Consider the following 18,793-nt stretch of genomic DNA (forward strand, 5'->3'; position numbering starts at 1 on the left):
GTTAAGCTTTCATTTGTATTTATTTATTTCAATACACAGTCCTACCTAATGGTAGTACTGAAGTGGCGCCTCTCTAATTTTCAGCATTTTCTGAGCTAAAACAAAACCATCATGAATAAACTGAATTTCTTTCAAATCTGTGAAGGGGAAGACCCTTTATCAACTGTGAATTCTTCTGGGGAAAGGATGACTTTTCATAGAAATGGATTGGCCGTGGGTGCAGGCACTGCCACTGAGGTTTGTGTGACCCTGCCTGAGTGACCTCTTCCCTCGCCCCACCAAGCACCACCGTTTCCTCTCTCAGGAAACTCCCTTAGTTAGTCTTTCATTTTTTTAGAAATTGAATTTATTGAGGTGACATTGGTTAATAAGACCATACACGTTTCAAGTGTACAGTTCAATAAAACATCATCGGCATATTGCATTGTGCGCTCACCACCCAAAGTCAAGTCTCTTTCTATCCCCATTTATTCCACCTTTGCCCACTTCCCCCTCCCTGCATCCCCTTTCTCTCTGGCTATCACCATATTTAAAAAAAAAAAAAAAAATATATATATATATATATATATATACACACTAGTAGCCCGTTTGCACGAAGATTCGTGCAATAGACCTTCATTCACCTGGCTGCCTGCACCAGTTTTCTGCCGGCACCAGGGACCCAGGCCTTGGCTGTGGCCACCGCCTTCTGCCTTTTTCAGGGTCGGGGCTTGGCCCCGGGCGGTGGCCTTGGGCTCGGCTGCACCCAACATCCTTGCTAAGGATCGCAGGAGCCGACCCCCAGTGGTTTCCTGCGATCCCTGCAGGCTGCCCACTGGTGCCCAAGGCCCGGAAAGCCTTGGCCCCTGGGACCCCCCGGGAGCGGCGGGAGGGGCGGGAGGGGCCCGGCCACGCCCCCCGGGTGGCCGATCGCCCCCCCGGGACCCCTGGGAGGGGCGGGAGGGGCAGGGCCACGCCCTCCCAGGTGGACGATCAACCCCAGGCACCCCCGGGAGCGGCGGCATGGGCCCGGCCACGCCCCCCCGGGGTGCCGATCGCCCCAGGCACCCCGGGGAGCGGCGGCATGGGCCCGGCCATGCCCCCCGGGGTGCCGATCGCCCCAGGCACCCCCGGGAGCGGCGGCATGGGCCCGGCCACTGGGCACCGCCATCTTGAACTTCTCAACGGCGGATATGCCACCTGGAGTCCCGCCCCCAGCCTCCTGCCGGCCCAATCGTGGGCATAGCGGAGGTGCGGTCAATTTGCATGTTTCTCTATTATAAGGTAAGATATATATATTGATTTCAGAGAGGAAAGGAGAGAGAGAGAGAGAGAGAGAGAGAGAGAGAGAGAGAGAGAGATTAATGATGAGAAAGAATCATTGATTGGCTGCCTCCTGCATGCCCCCTACTGGGGATGGAGCCAGCAACCTGGGTATGTGCCCTGATCAAGAATAGAACTGTGACCTCCTGGTTCATAGGTTGACCCTCAACCACTGAGCCACGCTGGCTGGGCTATCACCATATTTTTAATCTCAAGAGATGAGCACAAGCTGGACCTCTAGTCCACCAGGCTGCCATTAGGAATGTATACAAACAGTACTTCTTAAAATTAAAAAAGAAAGTTGGAACATCTACCCACCTGAAATCTTATGTAGAATGCAAATTTATGAAACAGAGGAGCTGAAGAGGGCAGGACAGCTTGAGGCCAGGTTCCCCATCTCTGTCTCTCCCTCTACCCCAGGACCTCCTCCTCCCAGTATCTCCTATTCACACATCTCCCCCTCAGGCCCCGTGGCTCTAGGTGCCTTCAGAGGACCCTTAAGGGTCTCCACAAAGTCTCAGAGTTGAGAGCAGTGTGAGAATCTCTGCTCTCTTAGCAGCTGGAATTCCCTTCATTGAAACCAGGAGAGGCTAAAAGCAGAGATGGTTCTTATGATTGCTCCAAACTTTTTTTTTTAAATCTCCCAGACATGTTTTTCTGCCCAGGAGTGGATACAGATAACCACATGCTGAATGGTTTTCGGGTTACCTGAACATGATCTCGTATTTCCCACGGTTCTTCAGTTGCAGGGGCTGCTTCACCTCCTCCATGACCCTCACGGTCCCAAAATCAAGGCCTCCTTCAGCTCCTGCAGAGGCCAGGGCCGGGATGGGGAGGGTGAGTGGGCATAGGAACAAGGAAAATTGCAGGTCACGTGGAAAATCCATGATGACAACTTCAGAGAATTTGTTTTCTGAAAGCATCATTGCTAGAAAAGCTTTTGTAATTGCATCTTAGCAAACAACAGACACTGCTCTTGCACCCAATTCAATGGGGCAGCTCCCTCTGACTTCCATCCTAGGATCACCATCCTTTTTATGTCTCCCAGTAGCTAAATCTCCCAGTATTCAAACAATTTTTTTGCGCCAAGCGTATGCTATACAGAGTTGAGATATTATATATAAATTTGTATTGCTTTACTTAGCATTACTTCATAACTATTTTCACACATAATTAACAATTCCTCATCAATGTGATCTTTTGTTGTTGTTGTTGTTGTTAATCCTCACCCCAGGATATTTTTCCATTGATTTTTAGAGAGAGTGGAAGGGAGGCAGAGAGACACACAGAGAGAAACATTGGTGTGAGAGAGACTCATCGATTGGTTGCCTCCCACACGTGCCCTGATCAACTGGGGCCGGGGAACAGAGCCTGCAACCAAGGTACATGCCCTTGAACATAAATTGAATCTGTGACCCTTTAGTCTGGGGGCTGACACTCTATCCACTGAGCCAAACTGGCCAGGGCATCCTCAATGTGATCTTAACGGGTGTACAATATATCATGATATGGCTATTCCATAACGTACAGTATTATTCCTACAATAACAATATTCCATTATTGATAGAAATTTAGGTTATTTCCAATCTTCCATTGTTATAAATAATGCTGTGGTAAATATCTTTGTACATAAGACTGATGACATCTAGGCAAACATGTAGTTCTAACATTCTATGAATCTTGTTGAGGCGATCTATCAGAGAAAGGAGGGAGGTGGAAAAGGGCATGGTCAAAGGATCTATCTAAGCTGGGTGATAGAGCCTGTAGTAAGCAGAATCATGCCACTCCTGCCGCAAAGGATCCTGGGAATATGCTAGTTTACATAGCAATGGGGAATTAAGGTATCAGATGGGATTCAGGTTGCTGATCACTGGCCTTTAACGTAAGGAGATTATCCTGATTCTCTGAAGGACCCAATGTAATCATAAGAAACCTGAAAAGTGAAAGAGGGAGACAAACATGGGAGAACCAGAGACCGGCAACATGAGAAGGGCTTGACCCAACATTCCTGGCTTTGGAGATGGAGGAAGGGGACCATGAGACAAGAAATGGGGGTGGCTTCTAGAAGCAGGAAAAGGCCAGGAGATGGATTCTTGCCCAGAGTTTCCAGAAAGGAATGCAGCCCTGCCAACACCGTAATTTTAGTCCGGTGGCATTCATTTTGGATTTTCTGATCCATAGGACTGAAAGGTAAGAAATTTCTATTGTTTGAAGCCACCAAGTTTGTGGGAATTGGTTACAGCAGCGATAGAAGACTAATACAGGCAGGAAGATGGTACCCACTCTCAGATGACTGTTCAGAAAAGAGCTCTGCAAATGTTGTATCTACATGACCCCACCCCTGCCATCGTTTCAAGTTGGACAAACAGATTCTTGTAATGTTGCTAACGTCACTCTGGGGTGTGCGTTACTATTTACTGAAATTCTACCCCTCCTCCAAACAACCACCTATACCGCACCAAAAGATCCCCATCTCAGGAAATGTCACCCTCCACCCAGTATATTTCTTGTCACCCTCACAAGCACTACACTGCACCAAAAGATGTGACTGCTAATCACCTTTGGGGAAGGTGATGTCCAAGGCCATGTCATAGGACTCTGCAATGACCATGATGTTTTCAATCTGAACAACTCCAACAAGATTGTCTGTGTCCAAAACCTGTTGGGATGAGAGAGAGTCTTCAGTAAAGGCAAGACCCACGAGGTGCTTAGAGCCTGAACTACGTAACATGCAGTGGGGATCATGAAGGGGATGTGATAGGAATATCTATTTTTTTAAAATTCTATCCTATGGGTATGTCCTATAGGATAGAATTTTGTTTCTGTTTTTTTTTTTTTGTTAATCCTCACCTGAGGGCATTTTCCCATTGATTTTTGGAGAGAGTGGAAGGGACAGGGAGAGACACAGAGAGAAACATCGATTAGCTGCCTCCCGCACAAACCCCGCACTGAACATTTGGTAGGATTAGTGTTCTTTATAGCACCCATTGGGGAATGCTGGTGTAGACCATCAATATATGAATGGGAAAATGAAACCGAATTTCCTATCTTGTCCAATGACTGGGTTTAAATTATTTGCATGATAGTTGTAATATTGTTGAAGTTTGGGCTGTGAGTATACATTGCAGAAAAGTGTTCTTTAGAACTCTTAAATAAAATAAACCTGAAGAGCATTCTTCTGATAATGGAAATGGGAAACTTGTATATTCTTAATCATCCTTGCTCTACTAATTTGGTAAATCTGAATTGTTCTGTTCTTTGTTTCTGGCTCAATACGTGGGAAAAGTCCTAGATTTTTCACAAAAAGTGTTTAATGTTTTTCTTTTGCAAATTTCAAATGCCTTATTTACATGAACATTACTACTATTAAAGTCAGAAATGTAAAAAACAAACAAAAAAAACAAAAGTAAGGCCCCAGCCTCCAGTTGCTCACTGTCCCCCTCTGTTGTCACCCCTGGGGATAGTTCCTCTCTTACTGTCCCAAGAAACATCTGAACTGGTGTCAGCTGGACCCAAACCATTGACTCCTGAGACTAGTGAGGGGGCGAGAACGGGTCTGTTTGTCAAGGTGAAGGGCCCTGGGTTGTGGGTACAGCTCTCCTGGGTCTGCCAAGATCACCCGCTTCTCTGCCCAAGTCGCAAGTTGACAATTTGTCACCACTCCCCATTACCGGTGCTTTGGGTGCCAGGAGGGAAATTTGTGAATATCACCAAATTTGAGTTTTAACTCGGGAGTTTCCATCTTTTCTTTCGCCAAGCACTCATTCACTCTGCATGGATTGAGTGCTCTGTTCTTAGCACTGGGAAATCTGCCATGAAGGAGACTGCCTTCAGGGAGCTTACAATGTGTGCAGAGCAGATATTGTGGGTTGGGGCTGTCAAACAGGATTAGATAAGAGTGTGTAACTGGGGACCTGGCTTAGTGTGTGTTGGCAGTGTGTACGTGTTGGTAGTGTGTGTGTGGGCAGTGTGTGTGGAGGGTTGCGTATGTATTTGTGTTGCTAGTGTGTGTGTATGTGTTGGCAGTGTGTGTGTCAGAGATCCCAATGTGTACACATTTTGACGACCACGTCTGAAGATGGGTGAAGCCTCACCTCCAACCGAATCGCCTTCTTGATATTGATGGGCTTGGAGGGTTGGAAGTACACTTGCAGGCTATAGTCAGCCTTGGGGGGGATGGTGCCCTGCAGCATGGACACGGAGAAGTCCTCGCCCAGGTGCTCCAGGCTGGTGATCCGCCAGGCCACGGGCAGGGCCGTGATGTTGTGGAAAAGAACCACTTTGGATTCTTTTCTGAAGAGACCAAAAGACATTTTGTCAGTTTCAAATGATTTTGATTTATTATGGCAGGTCAGAGGAAGTACTTCTGGTTCTTTCAATTATAGCTTGGTTCACTAATGAATATTTATCAAGGAATGGGGCCTGACGGTATCGATCAAAGAATGCAGCATCCATATCATAATATCATATCATCCATTCTGTCCCAGCAGCTCCAGAAAGAAACATTCTCTATTTAGAATCACAGATTCCAGTGAATGGATATGTACGTTCTAGTTTTGATCTAATAGTCTCTGTTTGTGCTATAATCTCTAGGCTAAATATTTTTAAACTTTTAGGGTAGTGGGCTGCTTTGAGAATCGGGAAAAAGCTAGTCTTTCTTCTGAGAAAAATGCAATGTGCTCACACTTTGGCGGTTGATCTTGCGGGAGTGGGGGGTGTCTTGATGCTGCTGAAGTCCAGCAAATAGGACTACTAACCATCCTGATTTGCACAGGACCAGAAGTTTCCCATCATGTAGGACTCAGAGTGTTTAAAGCCTGGAAAGCCCTGAGCAAGTCAAGATGAGTTGGCCACCCTAGAACTAAATACTCTTTCAATTCCATCCCAGTCCTGGTGGCATCGAGAACGCTGACCTGTGCAGCAGAAGCCGGTCAAAATGCAATTGCCTGGGTTCCACATCCAGTTCTGGGCGGACGCCCTCGCAGCTTAATTTGAAGATGGCCGGTTCTGGGTTCTCCTTGATGCAGCAGACGATGCTGTCTTCAAAGACGCCGACGGCAGTAGGGTAGGCCCACACGGTCAGTATCTAGTGGAAGAGGCAAAAAAAGGGCATTTACACTGAGGATGCCAAGGCCTCAAATTTCCCAAGAAAGTCTTGCCCTGGTGGCCTGGCTTCCATGGGGCTGTACCTGCTTCTCATTGGGTTTGAGAATCATGTTCATGGGTTCCAGGAAGTAGGTATTTGCTTTGACATCATTCTGGAAGCAGAAGAACACCTCCGTGACCATTGGGGAATTGTTCAGGATAGTCAGTGTCTCCATGTTGCCTGGGAACAAAGATGACTTATACCTGGAAGTGAACAAAAATTAGGGATAAATTAGGAATGTGGATGTGAGGATTGACTGAGATCTCAGATGGAAAAGGAAGTTGTGGGGGTCAAGGCAATTCCAAAGGACAGTGTGGTTACACTGAGGCAGCCTGATCCCCGCCCTCCAAGTCTCAGTCTCCTCATCTCTAAGATGGGATGATGATACCTTTCAGGATTTCTGGGAGTATTAAATGAATTTGTGCAGCCAATGCTCTTAGCACAGCAGCAGATATCAAATGCTCAAAAACTGGTAGTTATTATTGTAAAGAATTCTAAGAAATATACAGCTCTATCCTTTCCAGGGCTTATATTCCCAGAGGAGCTGATCATCTGAGTAATTTGCTTCACCTCTGTCGTAGAGATGACCTCATTCACTGCCTTTGGCACCTGCACAGGATGTTACTGTTCCGCCATGGACTCATTTGGCGAGGTTGGCTGTTACAGGGCTGTTTGTTTCCTGGTACATTAGGATGAGAGCCACAGAGTCAAGCAGCCTGAGCACTGGAAGCTGCTCCATTATTGGCACTCAGAAAAGGAACCACGGAAAGCCCAAGAAATGCCAGTGAAGACACACATCATCAGAGAGCATAGCATAGGTCAGGAAAGCAACGTACCATCGTACCCACTGGTGCCCAGAAACAGCCCGCAAAGCTTTGTGGACAGGCTATGATGGAGGAAGGAGGGAGAGTGCACGGCGGAGACCAAACCAGAGCCAGAGAGACAACACTCTCTGTGGGACTGCCGGAGGGGTGGTGACCGTCACAGCCACCCTCCAGGGCCGTGCTATAAGCCTCACGTGCGCAATCCAGGGCAGTCTTCACAAGTCTGTGAGGTGGGTGCTACTGTTTTCCCACTGTGCAAACTGGGACGCTGAGGCTCAGTAAGGTGTAAAGAATAAACGAATCATACCTGGTTGCACTGGTCCTTGTTTCTGGGCCACTGTAATTGTCCTCCTCCTGGACCAGTGCTGTTTGGCCCCAAATCCCGTGTTCCAATTCCAGTGCTGTCCCGAATGGCTATGTTTTCCCTGATTCCCACCTCGAGGCTTCTCTGTACCTCATGCCCATCAACCTGACCCACATTCCTCTCTCCCAAGCCCTTCTTCTGGGCCTTGAAGATCCTCTCTATCATCAGCAAACCTTCTGCACCTTCACTTTCTAGTCCAGCACCTCAGGAAACAAACTGGAGGGACTAAGGGAATGGGGGACAAAGATGGCTGGCTCTTTAGCTCCACCAGCAAACAGAAATAAACCCTCTCTATACTTATCACAATGCATGCCAGATTGAATGATGACATGTTGAGACCTTGGTTTCAGTTTGGGTCTTTCCTCCCTGCCTATAGAATAAGGAATTTGTCTATAACTGAAAAAAAAAATCACCAAAAATGTATAATCATCAGCCTCACCTGGGCCTCCAATTTTGCTGGGAATCTTAATCTATTTCTCTAATATGCTCTCTCTCTCACTTTCCACAAAACTTTTTCACACCTTCTCCATTTTCTCAACATTTTTAACTTCCTTCCGCTTCCCTCATTGGGAAAGTCCTCCCATCATTTCCCATGGAGACAATAGACAGCTGCATGGGAACCTTCTTGAATCTGTAAGCCTACCTGCACCTGAAGCTATCTCACCTTTGTCCCTCCTTGTAATAGATGAAGGCCCCTCTTCCTGGCAAAGCCAATATCTACATATTCCATTGTGTTGTCTTGGGGAGCTGACAGCCTGTACTTTCTCCTGCAACTCCAACTCTCCCTCCCTACTTCCCCTTGGCATCCAAACATTATAAGAACAACCGAGTATGAACAGCCCTCCCTGAACTCCATGCCTCCCTCCCATTCTCAATTCCCTTCACAGCCGAGCTGTCCCAAAGAGCTATCTTCACACCTAGCCTCCATTTTCTCACCCTCCACCGACTCCTCAAATCACTTCACTTGGGCTACATCTTCAGAAATTCCCCCCAAAAGGGCTCTTGCTAAGGCCCCTGGGGACCTCCATGTTGTTGAATCCTGTGGACATGGATGTCTTCATCTCTTTACCTTCTCTGCAACCTTCAACTGTGGTCAATAATATCCTCCTCTTGTGGCTCCATGACCCACTCTTTTCTGGTTTCCAACAATGCTCTGGCCCTCTTCCTCATCTCCTGTGCTGGCTTCAACTCTTGAACGTGGTGGAATTCTTCAGAGTTCCGTCTGAGGTCCTTCTCTCCTTACTGTATCCTCTCTTCTTAAGCAATCTCATCTACACCCAAAGCTTTTGTTGTCTTGATGACAAGCCTCTCTCCTCTGAGAACCAAAGCTGTATAGCCTATTCCCTGCTTTATGTGGCTACTGGTAATATCTTCCAAGCATCTCAAACTTAACATATCCCAAAGTGAACTCTTGATCCTATCCCTCCCCCAACCAAACCCTGGTCCTCTTCCAGGCTTTCCCATCTTGGAAAATGGCACCCCCATTCATCTTAGCAGAAACTTTGGGTACAAGAACTCAGTTCTCCTAATTTGTGGTTCAGGGACTGAGGCAGCATTAATAAAAGCTATGTCTACAGAGAAACTCTGCTTGTACCATTCATGAGCCCAACCCAGGGGTCTAAAATCTGTCTTGAGATAATGGCACACTTACTTATCTCTTGATTTTCCACAAAGCAGTGGCCCAAAGTAAAATGTGTCCATGCTTATAATATACTTCTTAAAGACGATCTCATCTGTTTTCATGTCCATCTTCCGCTGAGGGAATACCACTCTGAACACAGGGGAGGAAGAGAAGAGGAGAGGCTGCTTGAGAGGAAGTTCAATGCCACCCCCTGATCTTTACCTGAACCCAACACTCCCTGTTCAGCAGAGGGTCCAGGTGTCTGGAGACAGAAGACTCTTAATTTGAAGACTTTTGTTGAGCCTTTATTCCTTCTCCTTCCCTTCCCCTGGCCTGAGTGAAAATAGTGCAGTTTGAACTTGAAAAAAAAAAAAAAGATTCCTACTACTGTCTTTCATAATGAGGGGCTGATGATAGAACTGAGTTGGATGACCCGTTCTGGTGTGTACAGCTAGACAATTCCCAAAAATCCTATGGAAAACTAGTTCTTGTAGATATTGACTAGTTTCTGAGTTCCTTGTCCAAGGTGGCTCCTTAATCAGAATTGCAAAAGGCCCTCTTGGTGGACAAGCTTTAAAAGGCCCCTTCCCTAGTGGACAAGCTATAAAAGGCCCCTCCCCTGGTGGCGGGGAGGATGCTTGCCCACTAGCTTGCTCAGCCAATGCCTTTATGTGGTGCATAGGGGGCTCATAAAAAAGCTCACCCATAGAGATTCACACCTATTGCAGCATAAAATGTCTTACAGTTAATATAAAATCTGTTTGTTTGCTTAATAGTTGAATAAGCAGAGTAACTGGTCAAATATTAGCTTCATCTCAATCTCATGGTATCACGTCATTCCTGTGGCTTAGTCAGTGTCCAAGACACTAAAGCCCAGTACAAAAGGGTCTGGGAGTCTGTTCCAGTTCCACGTTGGTATTAAGAGCCTCCATGTTCAGCCCAGCCAGCATGACTTAGTGGTTGAGCATTGACCTATGAACCAGAAGGTCATGGTTTGATTCTCAGTCAGGGCACATGCCTGGGTTGCGGCTCGATCCCCAGTAGGGGGTGTGCAGGAGGCAGCCGATCAATTATTCTCTCTCATCATTGATGTTTCTATGTCTCTTTCCCTCTCCCTTCCTCTCTAAAATCCACTAAAAATATATCACACACACGCACACACACACTGAGTGGCCAGATTATTATGATCTCTGAACGCAGAGGCCCGGTGCATGAATTCGTGCATGGGTAGGGTCCAGCCAGCCTGGCCAGAGTGGGGGGGACATGGGTGGTTGGCCGGCCTGCCTGCTGGTCAAACTCCTGGTCAAGGGGACAATTTGCATATTAGCCTTATATTATATAGGATATACACTGAGTGGCCAGATTATTATGCATTCAGAGATCATAATAATCTGGCCACTCAGTGTATATTTCCTATATAATAAAGAGGTAATATGCAAATTGACCCTCATGCCATCACAAGATGGCTGCCTATGACCAGGCTGGCAGGGGAGTTAGTGAGGGATGACCAAACGACTGAACAGCAGGCTGCGTGGGGTGACCAGACCAACAAGTGGGGGAGGCAGTTGGGGGTGACCAGGCTGGCAGGGGGGGCAGTTAGGGGCGATCAGGCCAGCATGCAGAGGCAGTGAGGGGTGATCAGGTCGGCGGGGAGGCGGGGAGTTAGGGGTGACCAGGCAAGCAGGCAGATGAGCAATTAGGAGCCAGCTGTCCAGGATTGTGAGAGGGAAGTTCCGACCAGCAGTCGGACATCCCCCAAGGGGTCCCGGATTGGAGAGGGTGCAAGACCACCCCCCATGCACAAATTTCATGCACCGGGCCTCTAGTATATATATATAAAAGGCTAAGCGATTGGCTGACCAGCCGACTGGCTGACTAGCTGGTAGGTATGATGTGCACTGACCACCAGGGGGCAGACACTCAACGCAGGAGCTGCCAAGCAACAGCAACTTTGCAGAGTGCACTCTTACACTCTGGGACACCTCAGGGGAGGTCAGACTGCTGGTTTTGGCCCGATTCCCGCAGGCCAGGCTGAGGGACCCCACCTGCTGGAGGGATCCCACTCACTTCGCAGATGTCCTTCAAGCCTTGGCAGTTCCCCAGATGCAGCCGGATGGGGAGGGACCACGGGAGGTTGCCTCCAGGGCATGTCCAGCCCATCTCACCCAGTACCACCCCGCTGGCCACATTCTTACTAATTTTCTTTCAATGTGCATGAATCCATGCACAGGGCCTCTAATCCTACCTAATAAAAGGGTAATATGCAAAATTGACCACACCTTCGCTACGCCTAAGCCACGCCCACCAGCCAATCAGGGCGAGTATGCAAATAAACCCAACTAAGATGGCTACAACCACAGAGAGCAAGGTTTCCCAGGCAACGGAGGAAGCCAAGCTTTCCGCCTGCCCTTGCTAGGCCTAAGCCTCCACTCAAGCTACAAAGTTTCAATTATAGAAGGTAAACAAATCTTAACAGAAATGGCAGCAGCCACGGAGCTGGAGAGAGCAGGCCAGGGTTGCCCCCGGCAATGGAGAAAGCAAAGCTTTCCGCACACCCTGGCCAGGCCCAGGCCTCCACTTAAGGCTACAAAGTTTCAATTATAGAAGGTAAATAAATTCCAGATACCAGGGCCTCCTCTTGGGTCACCAGGGGGCGTGGCTGGCCTGCAAACCACCACAGGCCCCTTGCTCAGGCTGCCCCACTCCCCAAGGGAACCCCCATCCTGATCTGGGACACCCTTCAGGGCAAACCACCTGGCCCCCACCCCTGCACCAGGCCTCTATCCTAATAAAAGAGTAATATGCAGATTGACTATCACTCCAACACACAATATGGATGCCCCCATGTGGTCAAAGATCCTGCCCCCATGTGGACACAAGATGGTCACCACAAGATGGCCAGCAGGGGAGGGCAGTTGGGAGGCACCCGGCCTGCAAGGGAGGGCAGTTAAGAGGGACCCAGACCTGCAAGGGAGGGAAGTTGGAGGTGATCAACCCTGCAGGGGAGGGCAGTTAGGGGTGACCAGGTCGGCAGAGGAGGGAAGTTGGGGGCAAACAAGCTGGCAGGGGAGCAGTTAGGCATCAATCAGGCTGGCAGCAGAGTGGTTAGGGGGTGATCAGGCTGGCAGGCAGAAGCGGTTAGGGGCAATCAGGAAGGCAGGCAGGTGAGCAGTTGGGAGCCAGCAGTCCTGGATTGTCAGAGGGATGTCCAACTGCCCGTTTAGGCCCGATCCCGGGCAGTCGGACATCCCTCGAGGGGTCCCAGATTGGAGAGGGTGCAAGCTGGGCTGAGGGACACCCCCCTCTCCGTGCATGAATTTCATGCACCGGGCCTCTAGTATATATATATACATATGATCCCACCGGACATCCCTCTGACAATCCAGGACTGCTGGCTCCCAACTGCTCGCCTGCCTGCCTTCCTGATTGCCCCTAACTGCTTCTGCCTGCCAGCCTGATCACCCCCTAACCACTCCCCTGCCAGCCTGATTGATGTCTAACTGCTCCCCTGCCAGCCTGTTTGCCCCCAACTTCCCTCCTCTGCCGGCCTGGTCACTCCTAACTGCCCTCCTCTGAAGGGTTGATCGCCTCCAACTGCCCTCCCTTGCAGGCCTGGTCCCTCTCAACTGCCCTTCCCTGCTGGCCATTTTGTGGTGGCCATCTTGTGTCCACATGGGGGTAGGATCTTTGACCACATATGGGCAGCTATCTTGATCTTGTGTGTTGGAGTGATGGTCAATCTGCATATTACTCTTTTATTAGATAGGATAGAGGCCTGGTGCATGGATGGGGACCAGCTGGTTTGCCCTGAAGGGTGTCCTGGATCAGGGTGAGGTTCCCTTGGGGCGTGGAGAGGCCTGGGTGAGGGGCCTGTGGTGGTTTGCAGGCCAGCCACGCCCCTGGCGACCCAAGCAGAGGCCCTGGTATCTGGAATTTATTTACCTTCTACAATTGAAACTTTGTAGCCTGGAGCGGAGCTAAGCCTCCTGCTCGCTCCGTGGCTGCTGCCATTTCTGTTTGGATTTGTTTACCTTCTATAATTGAAACTTTGTAGCCTTGAGTGGAGGCCTGGGCCCACCAGAGTGTGTGGAAAGCTTGGCTTCCTCTGTTGCTGGGGAAACCCAAGCCTCCCTTCTGGTAGCCATCTTGGTTGGGGTTAATTTGCATATTCACCCCGATTGGCTGGTGGGCGTGGCTTATGTCGCAGAGTGATGGTTAATTTGCATATTACTCTTTTATTAGAGAGGATACCCACATACATATGAGCCTCCCTGTTCAAAGTAGCACGGAAGAAAACTAAAATGTGTCTGTCAATCTTTTCTTTGAAAATAAAAGACACTTACTTTGGGTCTTGGCAAATGTAAGGATAAGCACAAACACCACGGCAATAAAGCTGGTACTGGCGGCAAGTTCCAAGGATCTCAAAGTTGAACGTCTGGTCATAGTTCCCGAGATCAGTAGCAGAGAACTGCACTCTCAACATCACCTCGCCATTGGCCGGCACGATCCACCGGAAATGATTCAACCTGCAAATGAGCACACGGGCTTTTCAAGTGAGGATGCTTCCTTTGCTGCCGGGAGGAGTCCTGTGCTGCTGGGGTTCTGCAGGGCGGTCTGCAGGGCCCCACAGGCAGAGCCGCCCTGTTCCCATCTGGTACCCTGACAGCTGCCCCCTCCCTGTGGGGCGTGGGCATTTCTCTCCCCGGTTGCGGTTGCTCGGAGGCCCACCTGATGAATTTGTCCTGGGAGTGCTGTCCGGACAAGTTGTTCTGGTCCATGTCTGACAGGGGGGAAATGGTTCCAGAAACGGCCCCAGAAAGGCCCTTCCGGTTGAAGGCGATGCGACGTTTGTCCTTCAGAGTATCGCGAACCTGGTCTGTTTTTTCTTTCAGTTTCTGTTTGTTCCCTTTAGACGAGGTGTTCGGCTCCTCCTGGAGTTAAATTAGAAACGAGCACAAGGTCTTACATGCTCATCTTACTTCCATACGAACAGGAGACACAGATGCCTACAACTGTCTGCAGTCTGGGTGACGCGCCACAGGCTCGGGATGCTGGCGGCTGCCTGGAGCAGGGCAGGGCCCAGCCTCCCACACCAGGTAGAAGAGAAGTAGAGGAGAGAAGTCTAGAACTTGGCCATTCCCTGAGGAAGCCAAGACCTAAAGAAAGCTCGACTCTGGCAGGGACTGGGTTTCTTTATTGCATTTTGTTGTGTTTCTTTAGTATCTTGTTTTTGTTTGTTAATTCTCACCTGAGGACATTTCCCCCCCCCCCATTGTTTTCAGGAGAGAGAGAGTGGAAGGGGGGGGGAGGGACGGAGAGAGAGAGAAACATTGATGCGAGACACATGGATTGGCTGCCTCCCACATGTGCCCCAACCAGGGGGTGGGGAGTGAACCTGCAACAGAGGCACCTGCCCTTGAGCAAGAATCAAACCCACGACTCTTCAGTGAGTGGGCCGGTGCTCCAACCACTGAGCGAAACTGGCCAAGGCTCTTTAGTATCTTTTAATGTAGACCGCTTGCCCCCTCCCAATTGCTCTGATTTTTTGGAGATACCAGTTCTGTGTTCTTACAGGATATCCCATCGTTTGAAATTTTCTGACTATTCTCAGAGTGACATCTAACTTATTCTTTTATTCCCTGTATTTTCTATAAACTGAAAATTAGGCTTAAAAGCTTAACTAGATTTATAGAGGATGCTGTGTACATCACACTCCGCCACAGTGGGGGACAAGTAATGCCAGGTTGGCCCATGGTGACAGATACAAAGTGTGTTCGTGTGGCTGGAGTGGTGCCTGCCAGATGTGGCCACGATAGACGTTTCCCTACAAAGCAGGCCAGTCACCTGTGGGACGACACGCTAGCTCCAGGGAGTGTCTTGTTCCCCAACAAACTGCTGCTTTTTGTACCCACTGGAGCACCTTAATCATCCCCCGCCCACTGTGGATAACAGAATAATACTTTTCTCATTCTATTCTTTCTATAATTTCAGCTGTCATTCTTCTAGAATGAAGAGCTTTCCTTTGTCAATTGGAGATAAACTAGACTTCCTCCTAAAATGGTTAAGCTAAAGAATGCTCAACTCTTTCCTGGTAATGGCCAATTTTCAGAAAAGAGTAATAGTCACCTCTGAGGTTGGCAAGATTTCTTTATCTTTTCCATTTGGGCTCTGCTCTAGTAAGCCCTGCCCTCGGCTGCTGCTCAGCGCAGATGTTGACTTCCTGCTTACTTATAAACTGGAGATGGGCACATTTTCTGCCACCCACCGGAGCTGTAGGCAGGGCCTAAAGGTAATTCTATTTGCTGCTGATTTTATTTAGTCTTTGCCGATGTGCATGGTTTGTAGGTGGTCACGTGAAGGGATTCAAATTTTGGCCCACCATACTCTTCTGGGAATAAAAAGGCCCTCCATAATTTTGAATATACATATCCTCTGCACATCATTGGTCCAATCTATTTTTCCTTTGTGATTTGTTTTAGTCATTGTGTATATATTTTCTTCTACTTTTACATTATTTCATGTTGTTGCTTATATTTTTAATCCAGCTGGAATTAATTTTACTGCATTGTATCAGGCAAGAAGATAAAATAGCCAATTTTCCCATCAGTTTCTTCAATACTCTGTCTTTTCTCTAGTGGTGTGCATTCCCTTAACCTGTGTCAGTAGATTCTTGTATTCTTATGCACTGTGCACATTACTGAGCTTCATGCATACACTATACTATCTTTTTAAAAGACTAGTGTTGCTTCCTTTTTTCATGCAGGTGAGCTTCTGAGTAATTTGACAAGTTCCCTAGACCAGTGGTCGGCAAACTCATTAGTCAACAGAGCCAAATATCAACAGTACAATTGAAATTTATTTTGAGAGCCAAATTTTTTAAACTTAAACTTCCTCTAACGCCCCTTCTTCAAAATAGACTCGCCCAGGCCGTGGTATTTTGTGGAAGAGCCACACTCAAGGGGCCAAAGAGCCGCATGTGTCTCGCGAGCCGCAGTTTGCCGACCGCTGCCCTAGACCATGCCTGGGGAATGCACAGGTTGGAAGGTGAACATCAGTCATTTTCAGTTTCCTCTTGGGAAGTAGGAAAAGTCAGACCCAGGGGGAGGCTGGTTTGGGGTCCTCAGCAGGATCCCCAGCCAGTGGAGGGGAAGCACCTGAGCGGCACGACCCCCAGCACCGTGCTCCACGCTGGCCTGTGGAGGGAGACGGCCAAGGTCAGGACGCGCTGCTCACTCTTTACCTTCGCAGAGCTGGTGGTGGTCGTCGAGAGGTCTGCTTCTGATTCCGCCTCTCTTTTCTCCTCCAGCAGGGCCAGCTCTTCGGAGAGCGGGATCAGAAACACAAAATGCTTCATGATTTCCGTTGAGGCCAACGGCAGCCGCTTCAGAGGGTAGGAGATTAGTGAGAATAAAATCGGAGGCGGGATGGGCAGTCCAGAGGAACCCAGGCCCAAGTAGTCTAGGATCTGAAGGAAAAACCCATGGTTAATTTGCTGCGCAGAGGCGGGCTACCTCTCACCTCCTCCCCCGGAGAACAGGCTGGTTCAGACCTCCGCCTTTCCCTCAATGTGCTCAGCAGATGCTTCCTAGTGTTTTAATGTAGAAAAAGTTGGTCCCTGGACAAAAGGCGGTAATGACCACTGCCAAAGGTGGCTTTTGGTTATGCAATACCTTTTGTTTTTAGGAACATAAAAGCTATCTAGTAGTATAATTCTGTTACCGTGGGAAGCTTGCGGGAAAAAGATTTTTGAGTGGTTGAGCCTGTTGCTTCGCCCCACATCTGCCGGCCTTGCCAGCATGTAGCACTGTCCCGTCAATACTAAAAATCAACCCTGCAGGTGGCTTTTTATGAGGTTAGATGGAATAACTTTGATCTGTGGAACTTTATATGGATTGTCACCAAGCAGAAAAAGGCCCTTTTAGCCATTAATGTCTTATCTAGAGGGGTATCAGAGATGAAGGGAATTAAGGGGATGTAGATTTTAATGTAGAAAGTTCTTTCATGACGATTAACACAGTGCCTGCTACCTGATTGGTTACATCTCCATCCTGGAGAAGGGTCTGTACCTGATCCGCTTTGGGAAGCTTGTCATTCTCCAGGGTCTGCTTCCAGCTGGAGCCTTCAAGGTCTGGTGTCTGGATATTTATGAATGGCACACCCAGATCCCTCTTCCCTTCGTGGTCCTCCTCCCTGTCCGCCTCTCCTCCATCCGGCTGCTCCTCCAGTGCCCGGAGCCTCTCCAGCCGCTCCCTCTCGGCCCTCTCCCGCTCCAGGCGCTCCCTCTCCGCGCGCTCCTTCTCGGCGCGCTCCCTCTCCCGGTCCTTGCGGCCTTTGCGTCCACCCGATGGAACCTGGCGCTGGTCATCGGGCTCGTGGGTTAGGTCCTCAGCCCCCATGTGAGGCACTTGGATTCCTAGCTTCCGGTCCCAGTACATGAGGATGTTCTGGATATCCTTCAGAGTCAGCTCATAGGTCTTAAACTTCTGGGCCAAAGGCTTGTCAGCTTCCTTCTGGAGGTCCCCATCACTGTCCTCTTGTTCCTGGGCCAGGGGAAACCCAAGGACGTTGTTATCTGCCACTTGGTTCTTTTTCTTCTTGCTCAGTTCTTCCTTCTCAGCCATTCCCTGCTCCTTCTCAGAAGCTTTCGGTTCTACCGAGTCCATCTTGCCTTCTACTTTGGAAAAGGTAAGAGTCTAGAAGGCAAAACATATAACATAGGCTTAAAACAGTTCTTCCAGGGAGAGCAAATCACAGAATCACATGAAAAAGACCAAGAGGATGTTTTGTTTTATAAGAAGTCCTCACGGGATTCCAGCCACTGACACACATTGGACTTGTGCCTAAGAATCACGGTGGGAACCTTTATCAAAACGTCCTTTCTGTGGTCCTTCCTTGGTACAGATCCAGCTGGGACCTGGCATTGGGCATGGTGACTTTGGTGTGCATTCTGGTGGAGAGCTGGCCCTCTGCAGGATCAGCAGGAAAAGGTGACCCGGAATGGCCCCTCTACACCTGCTTTCAGGTGCCTTGTGAGAGGCACAGGTGTTGTGGTCACTGACTCTTGCTCACCCACTGGGACCAGCCTGCACCTTGTCTGGAAGTCTGGCTTTCACTTCACTCTCAGAACTCACAGTGCTGAACGAGCCACCGTGCACCCCAGCCAGCTGCACCCCTCAGCCCTGATGGCCACCTGGGCGCTGCTTGGGCTGCTCTGCCCCCTCCCCATCATAGTGTGACCCCCGAGCTTGACAGGTTGAAACATCGATGGTCCTTGTTCGGCAAGGACAAGCTTATGCTGAACTTCTTCCTGGACTATTATTGCCAAGGGGCGTCACTGACTTGGTAACTTACTGGAGGCCAATCTTTACTACCAGCCTCTTTAGCACTGTCCAGGGGACTTCAAGAGACAGAGGAAAGAGCAAGGGCTGTGGTCAGACATAACTGGGTGAGATCCTGGAATTTTGACTTCCTTTCTCTCAACCTCAAACCGGGTTCCTGTCTTTGAACCTCGCAGGGTGGGGGTCAGGATGCCGAAA

The 18,793-nt window shown here is 49.0% G+C and overlaps 1 protein-coding gene across 1 annotated transcript in view; it reads right to left on the bottom strand.

Moving 5' to 3' along the window:
• The window catches only part of HYDIN (HYDIN axonemal central pair apparatus protein), a 352,840-nt gene that overhangs the window by 68,613 nt on the left and 265,434 nt on the right, over positions 1-18,793 (bottom strand). The window contains exons 44-53 of the mRNA XM_079759605.1: positions 17,324-17,950; positions 16,498-16,722; positions 13,986-14,188; positions 13,601-13,783; positions 9,288-9,407; positions 6,492-6,651; positions 6,216-6,388; positions 5,397-5,595; positions 3,862-3,961; positions 2,011-2,110 (exon numbers count right to left, since the gene is read on the bottom strand). Of these exons, the coding sequence (XP_079615731.1) occupies positions 2,011-2,110; positions 3,862-3,961; positions 5,397-5,595; positions 6,216-6,388; positions 6,492-6,651; positions 9,288-9,407; positions 13,601-13,783; positions 13,986-14,188; positions 16,498-16,722; positions 17,324-17,950 (2,090 nt within the window). The remainder of the gene's footprint in view (positions 1-2,010; positions 2,111-3,861; positions 3,962-5,396; positions 5,596-6,215; positions 6,389-6,491; positions 6,652-9,287; positions 9,408-13,600; positions 13,784-13,985; positions 14,189-16,497; positions 16,723-17,323; positions 17,951-18,793) is intronic.

The sequence above is a fragment of the Cnephaeus nilssonii genome, assembly GCF_951640355.1.
Source record: "Cnephaeus nilssonii genome assembly, chromosome: 20".
Lineage (NCBI taxonomy): Eukaryota > Metazoa > Chordata > Mammalia > Chiroptera > Vespertilionidae > Cnephaeus > Cnephaeus nilssonii.